The 17,780-nt window shown below is 52.3% G+C and overlaps 1 protein-coding gene across 1 annotated transcript; it reads right to left on the bottom strand.

The window, feature by feature from the left end:
• Nucleotides 1–7,938: 7,938 nt before the first annotated feature.
• UPK1A (uroplakin 1A) lies at nt 7,939–16,604 on the bottom strand. Its single transcript, XM_058674857.1, has 7 exons — nt 16,527–16,604; nt 14,441–14,641; nt 10,929–11,003; nt 10,738–10,845; nt 8,567–8,746; nt 8,330–8,413; nt 7,939–8,251 (listed from the first exon to the last, which is right to left on the bottom strand). Exons 1-7 carry the CDS (start codon nt 16,602–16,604, stop codon nt 8,207–8,209), a joined length of 771 nt encoding a protein of 256 aa, XP_058530840.1. The 3' UTR covers nt 7,939–8,206.
• Between the last annotated feature and the right edge of the window lie 1,176 nt (nt 16,605–17,780).

Genomic DNA, 17,780 nt, shown 5'->3' with positions numbered 1-17,780 from the left:
CATTCTGATCTTGAACTGCAGACAACTGAGCACCCAGACCACAGTGGGCCAAGCTCAGACCCTAGCCGGAAGGAAAACAAGAAATTACCATGATACTCACGCACTCAGACCCCGAGCCTCCTCCCCATGCCACATCCCACACAGTCAGCATAAGTCACAGTGGACATTAGAAAAGGGGGTCGATGGCACACAGCTTCTAAACACCTGGTTCCCCTGGGCGGGCGCTGACTGGCCATGCTCTGTGGAGCTCGCGCCTTGCCAGTGCAAGGGCAAGGAACTTGTGTCTGATTGACCCGTGGACTAAAGCTGCCCGGTGGACCAAGCCCGCAGGGCCTCTGCGCCCGAAATCTCAATCCGGATTTTCAGTCCACCCCAAAGCAGACTGGCTGCAGAGTTGCCCTTTGCCACTCTCTCTGTCAAGACCCTCCTTGGCTGGACTAGCCCAGAATGCCCCCGCGGGAAGAGCTTAGAGATGCCACTGTCTTCAACGCTGCTTCCCTGCCCAGGGCCATGGTTTTAAACCCTTTCACTCGGGGCGGCGTTGTGGTATCCGGGCAACACCAGCCTCCCATATGCTCGCCCCGTTGTTGCCGGGGCTGCTCCACTTGCCATTCACAGCTTCCTTGCTGCTGATTGCCTGGACAGCAGCGGAGACTACATATTTCATGCACTAGCCTCTCAGCACCACACTGCAGCGGAGAGAACAGCCCGTGCCGCTGCCCCGGCGGGGTGAGAGCCCAGCCCGCAAGCTTTCCGCTTGGGAAGCTCCTTGCTGCTCACACACAGCCAGGGGACAGCCGGTCCATCTCCAGTCCACAGCCTCCCTGGTTTCACTCTCTGCTGGAAGCGGTTGCACCGCTGATTGGCTGGCCGTGGACGTGCGCTCAGATGCAACCAATGGGGTCCCAGGGTGCTTTCAGCAGGCGGACATTGCCCCTCACTGCCGCTTTTGATTGGTCCCAAAGATGCGGCTTCATCTTGAATTGATGAGGCGGCCGAAACAACTTGGAGCTTGGAGGAAAGGCTTCAGGTTGGGATTTGAGATTCTCTCCTTGGCTTAGACTCACCTTCCTCGGCTCTGCGATGTGTGATCGATTCCTCCTTCTCTACGGCGACCTGGATAGGGGTGGGCAAGAAGGCCGTCTTGAAGAGGGCCAAGGGCCTGGGACGGTAGCTGGAGCTGTCTGTCAGTCACGGCAGACACGCCCATGGCGAGTTACCCTAGAATCAGGGGAGCCCTTCACGAGTCCCGTGCTTCGTGCCTCACCCCCACGGAACACTCCCTAACCCCGCGAGGGCAACGACGATCGCTCGGCCAGGTTAACCTCGGAGGGTCAGAAAGATGAAGGTGCGAGATTGTGGGCATGACTGGGACTCGAACCTTGTTTGGTGAAGAATCCAGCGTTCCAGCCGTGGGGGTTGATTTTGAACATAATAAAGAGATTTTCTCTAAAACTGCTTTCTCAGAGGCCTTAAACAGGGAGCTGACTGAGAAGTGGCACAGCGGGAACACAGACTTGTGCCTGTATGGGATGCCAGCACTTGGAGGTGGAGGATTAGTCAATTCAGCCCTGTGCTGGACCCGAATATAGTCTTTTTCTTTTCTTTTTCTTTTTTAAAAGATTTATTTATTTTTTATTACAAAGTCAGATATACAGAGAGGAGAGACAGAGAGGAAGATGCTCTGTCCAATGCTTCACTCCCCAAGTGACCGCAACAGCCGGATCTGAGCAATCCGAAGTCAACAGCCAGGAACCTCTTCCGGGTCTCCCAAGGCCTTGGACCTTCCTCGACTGCTTTCCCAGGCCACAAGCAGGGAGCTGGATGGGAAGTGGAACTGCCGGGACTAGAACCTGCGCCCATATGGGATCCCGGGGCGTTCAAGGCGAGGACTTTAGCCACTAGGCCACTGCGCCGCCGGGCCCGAGTATAGTCTTTTTTTTTTTTTTTTAAAGATTTATTCATTTTATTACAGCCAGATATACACAGAGGAGGAGAGACAGAGAGGAAGATCTTCCGTCCGATGATTCACTCCCCAAGTGAGCCGCAACGGGCCGATGCGCGCCGATCCGAAGCCGGGAACCTGGAACCTCTTCCAGGTCTCCCACGCGGGTGCAGTGTCCCAATGCATTGGGCCGTCCTCAACGGCTTTCCCAGGCCACAAGCAGGGAGCTGGATGGGAAGTGGAGCTGCCGGGATTAGAATCGGCGCCCATATGGGATCCCGGGGCTTTCAAGGCGAGGACTTTAGCCGCTAGGCCACGCCGCCGGGCCTGAGTATAGTATTTTTTTAAAGTTCCAAATTTCTTTGGAAATGGCCATTTGGCTTAGTAAGTAAGAAGCCTATGTCCTAGGGCAAGCATTGTGGCCTAGCAACGGAAGCCTCATCTGTGATGCCAGGATGTGATATTGTACCAGTTTGAGTCCCAGCTCTACTTCTTAGTTCCCTGATAATGACCGGGGACAGCAATGGAGGACGGCCTAGGTATGTGGGGCCCTGCACCCACGTGTGAGATGTAGAAGAAGCTCTTGGCGCCTGGCTTCAGTCTGACCCAAAGCAAGTGGTTGCAAGACAGATATGCAGAGAGGAGGAGAGACAGAGAGGAAGATCTTCCATCCGATGGTTCACTCCCCAAGTGGCCACAAGGCCAGAACTGAGTTGATCCAAAGCCAAGAGCCTCCTCCAGGTCTCCCACGCGGGTGCAGGGTCCCAAGGCTTTGAGCCGTCCTTGACTGCTTTCCCAAGTCAAAAGCAGGGAGCTGGATGGGAAGTAGGACTGACCAGGATTAGAACTGGCGTCCATATGGGATTCTGGCACGTTCAAGGCGAGAACTTAACTGCTACGGGCGCTATAACTATGCTTTTAAGTGAAAAAATAAACCTTAAACAAACAAAGAAAAAAAACCCCTGTCTCCCACATCCAAGTATCTGAGTTTGAGTCCTGGCTCTGGCACCTAACCCCAGCTTCGTACCAAGACGGACTCTGGGAAGCCTTGGCGATTTCCTGTTATCTACTGGAGAGATCTGGGTGGAGTTTCTGGCTCCCAAGCCACTTGTTCGTGTTGTCTCTCTTTCTCAAATAAATAAATAAAATAAATAAAACTTGAAAGATTAAAAAGTTTCTTCAGTTTCCTCAAATTTTGCCATGAACTATTGTTAGCTTGGGCAGAGCTGAAGTGACTCCAACACCCTGCTGAGGTCAAGCAGACACTCCCTTTCAGGAATGTTTGGAATGCTGAATCACCCTGACCTTGTCTCTGGGCAGAAGGTCAGCACCCGCCAGGAGGAGCAAGCCTGCTACACCTCACACACATGTGCAACCCAAGAAGCTACTGCCTTGTCCCACACCCCACACCGAGGATTCTAAGAGCCCAACGCTGCATACCCTGGGCAGTCATTTCCCTCACAGGGACAGCCCGCATGTGGAATTGTCCCGGGTCGTCTCCCACCAGGGAGCAGTCCCTCAGACTCTCCCCTAATAAAACTCGTTGCCTGAACAAAAGCCTCTCCCCACTCTCTGAACCTAACAATTATGAAATAGGCCTTAGTAGCAGGCTTTTTCTTTTGACCTTTCCCCTCAGCAAAGCTGGCAACAGCTCTTTTGAAAGATTATGTTCTTGGAGTGGGCATTGTGGCACAGTGGCTTAAGCTGGTGCTTCGAATGTCCATATCCCATATTCCTGTACCTCTACTTCCAATCCAGCTCCCTGCTCAGGCTACAGGGAATGTAGGAAAAACAGCACGTGATGACCCAAGTAAGTAATTAGGAAGCTGCCACCCACATGGGAGACCTGGATGAAGTCTCCTGGCTTTGGCCCGGCCCAGCCCTGGTTGGCGTTTGGAGGCATTTGGAGAGTGAACCAGTAGGTAGCAAATCTCTCCCTCTTAAAGCATTCTCCGTCAGTCTACGTTTTAAATAAAGAACAGATTTCCATCCTTTTGCTAGCTCTGATTTGTCTGCAGCCAGCTCAGCGCTAAGTAATGATTCTAACTTCATGTTTTTAATAGATTCTCCTATCTCCTTCCTGAGTTAAGTGGTGTGCTCCTGGCTAGGCCAAAAAGGCCAGGCAAGTATGGATTACAGAGCAGAGGAGAGCCAACACTGCCTGCAAGCCACCGCGGGAAAAGGCGCCTGTCTCCAGCAGCGTCCCTCCAGCGCCCTCTACTGACAAGGCCTAGCCTAGGGCCTGCCGACAAATGGCCCCTTGAGGGTGGGATCCCCTGAGGTGAAGGAGGACAAGGGTGATAGTCATGATCATCTGGAAGTCTCAAGTGCTTCCTGGGTCACCAATCACCTGCTGCCGGGAGGAAGGCTCCTCCTTCTACCCCCAAAGGCTGGCCCCCTACTCCAGTCGGATCCAGGTCATCAGCCCTGCCCAGCTCCTAGGCTGCTTTCTCCAAGATTCAGGTGTGCCCTGGGAGTGGTCCGCCAAGTCTGTTCCCAGGCTCAGCACAGCAAGGGCCAGGACCGCAGGGAACCACGTAGAAGCGCCTCATGGCACTACTGGAAGCACCCACATCCACTCAGGATGACAGTGTGCTGCCCAAAGTTCCCTCCTCCTTTCCCAGTTATGGTTCAGCTTATTTTTGTATGCGTGTGTGTGTTTTAAAGATTTGTTTTGGGTCTGGCACAGTGGCCTAGTGGCTAAAGTCCTCACCTTGAACACACTGGGATCCCATATGGGCACCAGTTCTAACCCCGGCAGCCCTGCTTCCTATCCAGCTCCCTGCTTGTGGCCTAAGAAAGCAGTTAAGGATGGTTCAAAGTTCAAAGCCTTGGGACCCTATACCTGCGTGGGAGACCCAGAAGAGGTTCCTGGCTCCTGGCTTCAGATCGGCGCAGCACCAGCCATTGTGGTCACTTAGGGAGTGAATCATTGGACGGAAGATCTTCCTCTCTGTCTCTCCTCCTCTCTGTATATCCGACTTTGTAATAAAAATAGACATATCTTCAATTGGAAAAAAAATATTTTTTATTCGAAAGGCAGTTACAGAGACAGGAAGGGAGGGAGAGGTACCAGCATCCCATATAGGCACCGGTTCATGTCCCAGGTACTCCACTTCTAATCTAGCTCCCTGTTAATGCACCTGGGAAAGCCACAGGGGATTTCCCAGTCCTTGGCACCCTGCACCTACATGGGAGCCCCAGAAGAAGTTCTAGGTTCTAGCTGTTGTAGCCATTTGGGAAGTGAATCAGTAAATAAAAGACTTTCTCTCTATAAAATCTGCCTTTCAAATAAAAACAAATAAACCTTTTTAAAAAAGAAATTGCATTTGTCTTTCTGCTGATGTCTTTTCTGTTCTCCAAGGGTCCTGTCTTGAAGCATGTGTCTTGGAGGAGATGGTTTCTACCAGCAAATACAGCTGTGATTCTGTGTAAATTTTACCTCCTCGTATTGACAGAACTAAATGACTAAATGAGTACCCTTTGATGTGACTTAAGCTTTCTCTGTATTATGTTCTTAAAGATTTTTATATTTATGTATTTGAAAGGAAAAAGACAGCAAGAGCGAGAGGAGTTCCTCCAGTGGTTCACTCCCCAAAGGGCCACAATGGTTGTAACTGGGCCAGGTGGAAGCCAGGAGCCTGCAGCTCCATCGGGGTCTCCCACATGGGTGTCAGCGGCCATCCTCTGTTGCTTTCCCAGGATTGTTAGTAGAGATTAGAGCAGCTGAAACTCAGGTGCTATCCAGATCGGATGCTGGTACCATAGGTGGTGACTTGGCCCTCTGTGCTATAACACCAACCCTAGTTATTGCTTTTCCATTACTTGAATCTTCGCACACTCGCCCGAATGCACAAGCAAGATAGATTCCTAGAGGAGCTAGCAGTGCGGGTGTTAAACCTTTTACTGAAAAAAAAAAAAAAAAAAAAAGATCTATTTGCCTTCAAGGAAGAAGCAATGATAGACATAGTCAGAGGGAGAGTCATTGATTCCTGCATTGCATTACAGTTTCTTTTCATTCTAGCTCTCCGGTGGGGAGGGAGAGATGGAAAGGGGCTGGCTTCCCAGGCCCCAGTGGGGCAAGAACTGAACCTTGTGTTGAAGGCCCTGCGAGGTTAGAAGCCAAGGAGGGCTGTGGTCACGTGGCCGAGCAGTAGCAACCAGCCACCAAGCGGCTGACCTGACCCTCATCTGCTCCCCTCTCACCTACAGGAGCTGGCCCTCTGAGTGAGGAAGCCGGAAGCAGATAAACTTGTCCTGCCAGCCGTGGCCTGCCTTGGTCAAATCACATTCTCCCAGTTTGGTTGAGTCACATTCTGCAGGTGTCTGGCCACAGGGAGGGGACTGTGGCAGATCTGGGTTGGAGGACGGCGCCAGCCTGCTGGACCACCCAGAGCCCGGTCCTGGCAAGGCCTGGTTCGTCCTAACTGCTCAGGTAAGGCCTGAAGACATCCGCCAGCACATTGTTTTCTCACCTCCAGCAGTGGCATTGTAATGAACACTGAAAGTGCCATCATAGAATATTTGGAAAAATGCCCAAACCCCCAGCGAATGAAACATCAGTTCTCTACAAGGCTTTGGGCCATCCTCTGCTTTTCCAGGCCACAAGCAGGGAGCTGGATGGGAAGTGGGGCTGCCGAGATTAGAACCAGTGCCCATATGGGATCTTGGGGCAATCAAGGCGGAGACTTTAGCTATTGCGCTGGGCCCTCATTTCTTGTATCACATGAAAGAAATTTCATGCGGACAATTTCAGAGTGCAAAGCAAGACTTATTTAAGAGTGTGTGAGGGTTCAGTGTGGTAGCCTACTACGCCAGGCCAGGAATTCGTGTCTTTTAAGCACCATCTCAGGGAGGGGGACAAAGGGTATAAAAAGAGGGGAACTCCTTCACAATGGGCAGCAATGTTTCTACTTGTTCTTCCTCCCATTCTGAGATTAAGCTGAAATCCCTAGCACCATCTATTTGATAGTAACTCAGATATGGAGATTGGTATAAGCTTTTGCTTTTGTTGTGATAACAATCCTAAACGATGGGAATTGATATTGTAATGTTGCTCCTTTGCTCTCCTTCAAGGGGACTAAGGACAAAGCTATGGAGAGCTTTCTTGGAAGGGAAAAAAATGGGGAGAAACAAGATTTTATATTTTAAAAGGTAACTTCACGGGCCCAGTGTTGTTCCCTAGCGGCTGAAGTCCTCGCCTCGCATGCTCCGGGATCCCATATGGGTGCCGGTTCTAATCCCAGCGGCTCCACTTCCCATCCAGCTCCCTGCTTGTGGCCTGGGAAAGCAGTGGAGGATGGCCCAAAACCTTGGGACCTTGCACCTGTATGGAGACCCAGCTCCTGGCTCCTGACTTCGGATTAGCTAAGCCCTGGCTGTTGTGGCCACTTGGGGAGTACATCAATGGACGGAAGATCTTGCTTTCTGTCTCTCCTCTCTGTATACCTAACTTTCTAATAAAATAAACAAATAAATCTTAGAAGAAAAAAAAAGGTAACTCCATCAGGGACCAGAGGCTCTAACTACCTATTCGCCCATCTGATTCCTCACACTAGAACCTAAAGAAATATTAAACAAACAACCACACACAAAAAAAGCGAGCATGAGAGAGATGCAACTCTGATATTGCCTAAGAAATCCTGTCTGGGATTCCTGGACATGTAGATTGAATTCCTGGGTGGAGATGCGCCTGAAGTTGGCCTTTTGACTCAATCGCAGGAGCCACCAAGCTGCATGGCCGGATTTTCACAGTGCCAGCTGGGTTTGGGTCCCTTCCCTGTAGCAGTCACTCTACAGCCACCTTTATCCAGAGCAAACAAACCCGTGCACTCATTCAGTTGATCAGCTGGCATTTATTGAATACCTGGTCCACACTTAGTTCAGAGCAGAAGGGGGCTGGGGACAGTAAAATGACAGGGGAGCCCGTCTCTCCTTTCACAGCAAGGCCAGGCTACCACAGCTTCAACAATCACAGGCTGTTTAGCAATGACACCTGTCGCCATGGGAGCTGCTTGGCAGGCACCTGGGAAAGGCTTGTTCGGGTCAAGGGAAGGGTTCCCAAAGGACAGGGACTGGAGTCAGGAAGGGAATGTGAGGTCAAGGGCAAAGGGGCCCATCCCACAGACCCATAAGATTTGGGGCACATCTCAGGCTTACCTAGCAGGGCACAGACAATTTCAGTGGGGGAAGGGAAGAGAAGGGGCGATACCGGGAGCAAGGAAGTGGCCATCCGTGTGTGTGGCCTCCCCTTCCGGTTGCTCAGAGTGTGGTGTAAAAATACATGGTGATCAGCATGACCGGGAGCTGTGTGAGGCAGCAGTGAGCAGGGCCCCCCAGCCTCACACCCAGCCCTGCCCAGCCCACAGGTGCCCCACCTCTCACCGTCCACATCAGGATGGCAAAGCCAAACCATGAGATGCCCCACGTGTAGCTGTCGATGGCATGGCCGATGTGGTGAAAGCAGCCCTGGGCAGGGGACCAAGGGGAGTTGGGATGATGCCTGAGGTGGGCAGTGAGCCAGCATGGGCCCTATTTTCTCACACCGGGGAAGGGGGATCTACTGACTAAGGGGAGTCAGGGACTCTGGGGAGCAGGTAGGAGGGCCCTGACGGTGCGCACCTTGCTGAATATGTAATCCAGGTGGCCCAGACGACAGCCCTCTTCGTTGACAGGGATGAAGTTGGCAGTCCGGCGGCAGCACAGTGGGGGCCAGGGGTACACCACCTCTGGTGTGGCCGCCCGGAAGGCCGATGTGTAGTTCACCCAGTCCATGGGACCGGAAGTGCCACAGCATTCTTGCTGGGGAGAATGAGTGGGGGTGGGGAGTTAGGCAGGTATAGGCTCAGAGGTCAGAGGTCACACAGCAGGGAGAGATTGGGTGGGCCTTCTTCCACCTGCAGCCACGTCATGGGTGGGCAGTTAGGAGAGCCAAGATGGGACACCTTTCGCCCCAGGAATAGGAGGCAGGTAGGAAATCTGGATGAAACCCATGCCATGATTTATTTCAGAATTCTTGTCTCAGAAAATCTGTTGATAAGATCACACAGAAAGGCCCATTTCAGGCTCTCTGTGGTACCAGGAGGTTGTGTCCTTGTGGCCAGAAAATCTATCCAACATGAGCTCAAATGCTGGCCAGCTGTACACCCCGGGCTATGTAGGGACCTCAATATACCTGGTTCCTCTATTTCTCTTCTGATGCAACATACTATTGGATTTAGGACTGTTCTCTGGCAGCCAGCGTTGCAGTGCAGCATGTTAAGCCACCATCACTTGGGATGCCACCAGGCCATATAGGAGCACCATTTCATATCCCGGCTGTTCCACTCTCAATCCAGCTCCTTGCTAATGTGTCTGGAAAGGCAGCAGTGGATGGCCCAAGTGCTTGAGCCCTTGCACCCACATGGGGACCCGGGTGCAGGTCCTGGCTTCAGCCTGACTCGCAATTGGCTGTTCCTGGCCATCTGTGGAGTTAGCCTAGCTCAGATTACAGTGGAGTGAACCAACAGATGGGAGAGTCTCTGTTTCTCTCTCTTGGCCTCTCCTTGTCACTCTTTCAACTAAATAACATAAGCTGTTAAAATAAATGAACTAATATCCTTTTTTAAAAAGTGCCACTCTGGAATGTGGCAACCTGGCTTTGTATCAACACCAGCTTTGTGACACCTCTTTTCACATCTTCATAAAGCTGACCTTCCCTGTGGGGTGGTTGTGAGGATTCCCTGAGTTTATTTTTTATTTATTTCACTGTGCATGGATTTGAAAAGCAAAGCAGAGTGAACAGAGAGAGAGATCTGCCATCTGCTGATTTATTCCCCAGAAGTCTGCAACAGCTAGGACTGGGCCAGGGCAAAGCCAGGCGCCTGGGGATCCATCTAGGTCTCCTAAGGGCTCAAGTATTTGGGCTCCCAGTATTAGGCAGCTTCTGAAGCAGACTTGAAGTGGCAGTCTCACAGGATACTGGCACTGCAGGAAGCAGCCTAATCTTCTATGCTACAATGGCAGCCCTAAGGATTATTAAGTTTTTTTTTTGTAATTTATTTTGTTTGAAACTCAGAGTTACAGAAAAAGAAAAGAAGGAGAGATGGATCTTCCCTCCACTGGTTCACTTCCCAAATGGCTGCGACGGCCAGAGCTGATCCTATCTGAAATCGGGAGCCAGAATCTTCTTCCTGGTCTGCTAAGCAGGCACAGGAGCCCAAGGAGTTTGGTCATTCTTTGCTGCTGTCCCAGACCATAAACTGGGAGCTGGATGGGAAGTGGAGCAGCCAGGACTTCAACTGGTGCCCATCAAGGGATGCCGGCCTTACAGCTGGAGGATTTGCTGGATACACCATCTCACTGGCCTCGATTACATAAATTTTTAAAGTGCTTTGAACAATGCTAAACCAAAATTAGCACTCAAGAAACAGTTGCTATGGTTACCGTTGCTATTATTGCTGAGCCACTTTTGGATTGGTTAAGAGCAGAGGCTTTGACTCCAGGCTGCCCGAATGCAATGCCAGCTCTATCACCCTCCCCAGGCAAGGGACTGGTCCTCCTGGTCCTATTTATTCACCTGGGAACTGGTGGTGCCCCAAACCCTGCCCTGCTGAGTTCCAATGGCCTTGCTTTAGCCTGGCCAGGCTCTGACGCTAGCTGTTCTGAGTAACAGGGAAGTGAATCAGTGGATGGAAGATCCCTGCCTCCCTCCCTCCCTCGCTCCCTCCCTCCGCCAACAGTTTTCAACGGAGCGCATTGTGGGTGCGGATAGAGCTCCAGGCCATCCCACCCCCTCGCTCTTCCTCCCCCACCTCGATCATGATGCGGTCCCAGAGGCGAGTCAGCTCCCGGCCCTGGTCGCTGTCAGCACTGTAGAAGGTCAGCATCTGCTTGGTGATCAGGGATGGGGTGGACACCATCTGCAGAAACCAGGAGAGGAGAGTGGTCGCCTTCGCCTGGAGCCTGCCCCGCCCTGGCCCTCCCGGACTCTGCACTGGCTCACATAATCCCGGTGTGTGTAGGCGGTGATGCAGGAGGCACACTCGAAGATATAGACAATGAGCATGAGGACCAGGTACTGCGGAGACACAGGGAAAGAGGGTCAGCCTTACAGAGGGCAGGTGAAGCCAGGGACGCCACAGCCCCTAGAGACTGCCAGGAGCCAGCACTGTGATGGGGGCCGTGTCAGAACGCTGCTGGTCCCAGTCCCGGATGCTTCACTTCTGATTCAGCTTCCTGCCAGTGAACCTAGGCAAGCAGTGGAGAATACCCCAAGTGCTTGGGCCTCTACCACCCACATTAGAGACCAGATAAAGTGACAGATTCCTAACTTTGGTCCAACCCAGCCCCAGACATTGCAGCCATTTGGAGAACGAATCAGCAGATAGATATGTTTCTCCCTGGTTCTCTGTAACTCTGTTTTTCAAATAAATAAAATCAATCTGGGCCCGGCGGCGTGGCCTAGTGGCTAAAGTCCTCGCCTTGAATGCCCCGGGATCCCATATGGGCACTGGTTCTAATCCCGGCAGTTCCACTTCCCATCCAGCTCCCTGCTTGTGGCCTGGGAAAGCAGTCGAGGATGGCCCAATGCATTGGGACCCTGCATCCACGTGGGAGACCTGGAGGAAGTTCCTGGCTCCTGGCTTCGGATCGGCGCAGCACCAGCCGTTGCGCTTACTTGGGGAGTGAATCATCGGATGGAAGATCTTCCTCTCTGTCTCTCCTCTCTATATATCTGACTTTGTAATAAAAATAAATAAATTAAAAAAAAAAAAGAATATGTGAAGGGCAGCGTGGTGGACGCACAGATATTACTCAGCAGGTAGATATATTAGTGTTCACTGTGCCTGTTTCTCAAATTTGCTGAACATTTGAAATATTTTTATAACAAAATGAAAAGGGAAATACAGTCAAAAAAAACACATAAGAAATTTCTCAAAGTGAGTGGGTGGCTTAGAATCTATATAAACAGGGGCCGGCACAATGGCTGAACTGGCTAATCCTCTGCCTTTGAGTGCTGGGATCCCATACGGGTGCCGGTTCGCGTCCTGGCTGCCCCACTTCCCACCCATCTCCTTGCTTATGACCTGGGAAAGCAGCAGAGGATGACCCAACGCCTTGGGACCCGAAAGAAGCTCCTACCTCCTGGCTCTGAACAAGTTCAACGGCGGCCATTGCAGCCATTTAGAAAGTGACCCAGTAGATCACTCTGCCTCTCCTTCTCCCTATAAATCTGCCTTTCTAATTTAAAAAGAAAACTCTTTTAAGATTTACTTATTTTTTTATTGGAAAGGCAGATTTACAGAGAGGACAGACAGAAAGAAAGATCTTCTGTTTGCTGGTTCATGCCCCGACTGACTGCAACGGTCAGAGCTGAGCCAATTTGAAACCAGCAACCAGGAACTTTTTTTTTAAGATTTATTTATTTTTATTACAAAGTCAGATATACAGAGAGGAAGAGAGACAGAGAGGAAGATCTTCCATTCAATGATTCACTGCCCAAGTGACCGCAAAGGCTGGTGCTGCGCCGATCTGAAACCAGGAGCCAGGAACCTCTTCTGGGTCTCCCATGTGGGTGCAGGGTCCCAAAGCTTTTGGGCCGTCCTTGACTGCTTTCCCAGGCCACAAGCAGGGAGCTGGATGGGAAGTGGAACTGCCGGGATTAGAACCGGCGCCCGTATGGGATCCTGGCGCGTTCAAGGCAAGGATTTTAGCCACTAGACCACGCCGCGGGGCCCAAGGAACTTTTTCTAAGTTTCCCAGGCAGGTGCAGGGTCCCAAGGCTCTGGGCCATCTTCAAATGCTTTCCCAGGCCATAAGCAGGGAGCTGGATGGCAAGTGGAGCAACTGGGACATGAACCAGTGTCCATATGGGATGCTAGGCATGCAAGGTGAGAATTTCACCACTGAACGATATAGTGCTTGACCCAAAAAATAAATCTTAAAAAAAAAAAAGAGTTAATATTTCCCATACTTAAAAAATGTCCATACTACTGTCAAAGGGGAGGGGCAAGAGTGAGATACACCCTTTGAGCTCAGATGGGCATGGGCAAACAGGAAGGAGGGTGACATTTGTGAGGTGTGCCAGGGTTGGAGGTGGAGTGCACGATAGTAGTAGTGGGCATTTGGTGAAAATGCTTTTGCTGTGCTCATCCGTTATTGTAAAAGTCACAGTCTGGCGAGAACCCAACACCAAGTCCATGGCCAGGAGACAGTCACTCAGAGAACCTGAACATTCTGGATAAATGAATGCTTCAAGGTGCCCCATCAGGGAGAGATGCAGGCAGGAAGCGACCAGGCCTCCAGGTGAGACCAGGTGATAGGTACGCAGGGCTTGAAAGGCCACTTGGCCAAGCCTTCCTTTAATACAGTTCTTAAAAGCCTGGCTCTGAGTTAATAGCAAACGAATAGTACACACATATTTCTTTAAACTAGCTGTGTGAATAGCTAAAGCTTTTGGTTAAGCTGGTATGCCAGAGATTTAAATACAGAACGAGGAAAGACCGAAAAAAAAAAAAAAAAAAAAACCAGACAGAAAGGAGAGGGAAAGGGGAAGCCCTGTCCTTGCGGGTTGACAACCAAGGCTGTCTGCTTGGCACACTGCCCCGCCGGCTCCCCGGCCTGGCTGCTCTCACCCCTCCCCTCAGCTCCCTCCTCCTCCTCACTCAGCCTCACTTTGCCCCTGCTCCTGCAGGCCCAGGACTGTCTCCCAGAGACCTGCTCCCCCTCTCTGCCTCCTTCTCTCCGCCTTCTCTTGCTAGTCCCTAACTCCCCACCTGCTTTTCCTGCTGACACCCAAGGTCCAAGGCCCTTGAGTCTTGCTCACAGCCATCGCCATCCACCCTCTACTTGCTTTCTGCTCGGTCAACATGAGCAGCTTGGAGAACCACAACTACCCCGACCTGAAGGGTCCTGTGCCATTGCAGAAGCCCCAGTGGGGCGGCCTCAGTGTGAAGGGGGCTGGGGCTCGGATGGGACTCTGTTCTTCCACAGTCACTGGACAGAGACCGCCCCCAGGCCTTTTCAACCCCAGTTTCCTCATCTGGCAGATAGGTTGAAAAGCATCCCTTTCTGCAAAGACCGAGGTAGCTCATTTTCACGGCTGCAGTGCCTGGTGCCAGATGCCAAGTGCGTGGGCAGTGTGAGTGGCCGCTGGCAGAAAGCAGGAGCACACTCTCAAACCTGTGGGCTCTGCTTCTCACCTGCTGTGTGACTTTGGATAAGAGAATTCACATGTTTGAACCTTTCCCATTTCTGTCAAGTAGGGAGATGATGATGGCATTTCTCGGTAGACAGGGAACTCATGAACCAATCTTTGGGACTCTCTGGAGTCCTGGCAGAAAGTGGGGACTCACTATAGCTAGTGCTCCTATTATCCGATGGCGCTGCTATTGTTGTTATCGCTGCTGCTGGCTGAACTACCGGCACATACTCCAGAGGCAGAGAGCTGGGGTTCGAATCCCAAGGCTACTCAAAGCCATCCATCCCTGTGGCAGAAGGTGGGGCGGGGCTCACCGTGAGGATCATGGGGCGGCTGCGGCAGAGTGCTGCGCCCACCCCGAAGCTGGCCACCACGAAGAAGGAGAAGCCGCAGAAGATGGCGATCCAGGCGCCCGCGAAGACGTCGTCTTTGCCTGAGACGCCCATCAGTGGATACACGCGGTACTGGTCGGCTGTCACCCACACTGTCTCCGCGAACAGGGCCAGGCCAGACAGCTACAGCAGAGCCTTTGGGTTAGGGAGGGGGCATCCCGCCAGCGGCACTGGCTCCGTGAGCCTCTACGGGCAGCTCCCTCCTCCATTCTGAGCCTCTGTTGCCCTCTCTGCAAAGTGGGCACAGAGCAGGGGCAGAAGCTGGAGCCATCCTGGGGTCGGTTGCCTAGGGGACGGCAGGAGAGACTGCCAGCAGCGCCTGGCTGGGCCCAGAGCAGGGGCAGGCTGGGGGAGGTTTGCAGGAAAACAGAAGGTAAGCTTAGAGGCAGGTGTTTGGCACAGCAGTTAATACATGGCAGTTAATACCGTGGGGAGTGTCTGGGTGCCAGTCCCACTGCATGTGCCACTCTAGCCTTTTCCTAATGTGTACCCCAGGAGGCAGCAGGTGATGGCTCAAACACTTTAGTCTTTACCACCTACCCACCTGGGAGACCAGGATGTAGTTCCAGGCTCCTGCCTGGTTTGGCCTGACCCAGCCCTGGCTGTCTGGGGAGTGAACCCAGAAGTGAGAGATGTCTTTGTCTCTATGCCTTTCAAATAAAATACATGCAGAAAACACACACACACACACACACACACACAAATTTAGATGGGACTATTGTGATGGCTGAGTTGGCTCATTCTCTACCTACAAGTGCCAGCACCCTTATGGGCTCGGGTTCATGTCCTGGCTGCTCCATTTTCCATCCAGCTCCCTGCTTGTGACCTGGGAAAGAAGAGAATGGCCCAAAGCCTTGGGACCCTGCACTTATGTGGGAGACCTAGAGGAAGCTCCAGGCTCTCTCTGGTCAGCCCATCTCTGACTGTTGTGGCCATTTGGGGAGTGAACCAGTGATGGAAAATCTCTGTCTCCCCTTCTCTCTGTGAAAACTGCCTTGCCAATAAAAATAAGTAAATCTTAAAAAGAAAGAAAAAATGGAGGCTAAACTGCTCTTGAGGCAGAAGAATTGAAAGCCTCGTATAGTGTTTTTTCCATGCGTGTGCTGGAGCTCTAATAGTGCTGTTCTTTAAGGAAGGGCATGACTGGCCCTGACCCTGGAAATGACAAATGCCCTCTGGCCTAGCCCTTTCCCTCAACAGTAATCCTGCATCAAGGGACGGTCCTTGGAGGGGGTTCCTGGCTTCTGCCTGGCCCATCCCCAAATCTTGCAGCGATTTGAGGACTGAAGGAGCAGACAGAAAATCTCTTTTTCTGTCACTTCTCTCTTTCAAACAAATAAATCTTAAAAAAAAAAACATGAAGAGTAAAAGCTCATGAGTGTTTTCACTGTGTGCCAGGCACTGGTCCCAGTGCGCTAGGCACTGCTTTGTGTGGGATTTATTTTTGCTACCAGCCATAGGGTACCGCTGTTCTGGCCAACCCAGACAGGAACCACAAATGCCAGACTCGACACAAAGCCTATGGACCTAGTAGCTCACTTTCTGCTCACAGCACCCCTGACTCATTTCTACTTTACCAAAGGGGGTCACTGGCCCCAAGCCCCACACCTGGATCTAAACCCAGGCAGCCCAAAGCCATGGGCACGCATCACAAAGGTTGTTCACTGACGTGCTCACTGCCATGACGATAGACATCCAGGGCATCAAGCATTTCCTTGATGCCCACGGTAATGATGATGATGCTAGCTGGCATGAGCCTGGCACTTTCTCTGGGCCTCAGGCCATGTGTGGGTGAATCCACACAATCGGGACATGCAATCTATCCCAATCTAGCGGGCAGAGAAATTGAGTGGCTCAGTAGGGTTCTTTCACTGAGGAGAGGTAGAACCGGGATTGGAACCCAGACTGTCTTGAATGGGCAGTGCTGGCAAGATGGGGCAGTCCCGGGCTCCAGCCTCCCTGCTGCCCATCCCTGCATGGCAGGCTGGGTTACAGAGGGTCATCTCACCAGAATAATGATGTTGCCCACGACCAGCAACCCCACCACCACTGGAGACCCTTTCTCCACTTCTTCTGCAGGAGCCATGGTCCTGTATGGACAGAGAGCAGGTTGGGGGAGGAAGAGAGACTCACCCACTCCATCTCTACCCCACATCCCAACTGCAAAGGGCTGCTTCCTGCAGAGGATGTGCCCAGCCTCCTGGAGGCCTGGTGGACAGCAAGGAGGACACCAAGGCGATGGGGCGGTCAGTGCCTCCCCGAGTCTCAGCACCTGGCAGCTTCCCACCACTGCAGTCCTAGACTCTGCTCCTCACCTCAGCTCCAAGCTTCCGCAGCCAACTCCACTCACAGTGCCTCCCTAGCTATATATGCCCAGGCCCCTCCTTGCACCAGAATGTCAGGAGGAGGGGTGGGTAGGAGGGCGGGCTGCTGGAGGAGCTCCCTGCCACAGGGCTGATTTATGGACTTGCTATTCCTGATTGTGTGAATGTCTGCCCCCCCGCCAACACGCACACACACCTACCCCACTCCCGGGGAAGGGTGATGAACCTGTGGCCTTTGGTTCCCAGGCTGCCCTGGCAGGGAAGGGGGTGGGGTGGGAGAGCAAGTGCCTTCACCAATGCCTCTCCCTCCAGGTGGACCTTCCCAGGGAGGCAGGTGGAACCTGCTTCTGAGTTCAGAGCCCCAGAGCTGCCTCCCCTACTGTGTGTGCCTTTGGATCTGCAAGGTCCTCTTCTGGAGCAAAGGGAGGGAGGTCCAGTTAGGGATCCCAGCAAGTGATCACGGTGCTGGACTGAAGTAACCAAAGTGAACGGCATGAGAAGGGGGGTGACCGCACGGGTGGGCTTGGTGGAAGGAAAGTCCCCACAACCCCAAAACACACACACACATGTGCACACACTAGGTGTGTGTCTTCCTAAATTAGAGATATAGGTTCAAATTTCATTTCTGCCTATTTTAGGCGATGTGGTTGGGTGTGCACTTTTGTCCATTAGTAACCTGGATAATATCCTCAGCCCACTTTCCCAGGAAGTGGTGGCTAGGGGAGGGAGGGAAGCCGTGTCTACAAGCAGCCAGGGACAGGACCTCAGAGCTGCCCAGGGCTTGCTTGATGGCGCCCTCTTGTGGTGCAGGATGATGCTCGTGTGACCGAGGGGATTCCAGCATCAGAACCGGCCTGCTGGCCTCGCTGATCCTCTCCAGCACAAGCTGGGTCAACAAGTGGTGCTCAAACTGTCATCCTTTTCTCTTGATTTACGTT

Source organism: Ochotona princeps, chromosome 16, assembly GCF_030435755.1.
Source record: "Ochotona princeps isolate mOchPri1 chromosome 16, mOchPri1.hap1, whole genome shotgun sequence".
In the NCBI taxonomy this organism is placed as follows: domain Eukaryota; kingdom Metazoa; phylum Chordata; class Mammalia; order Lagomorpha; family Ochotonidae; genus Ochotona; species Ochotona princeps.
This window is presented reverse-complemented; position numbering and strand designations above follow the sequence as displayed.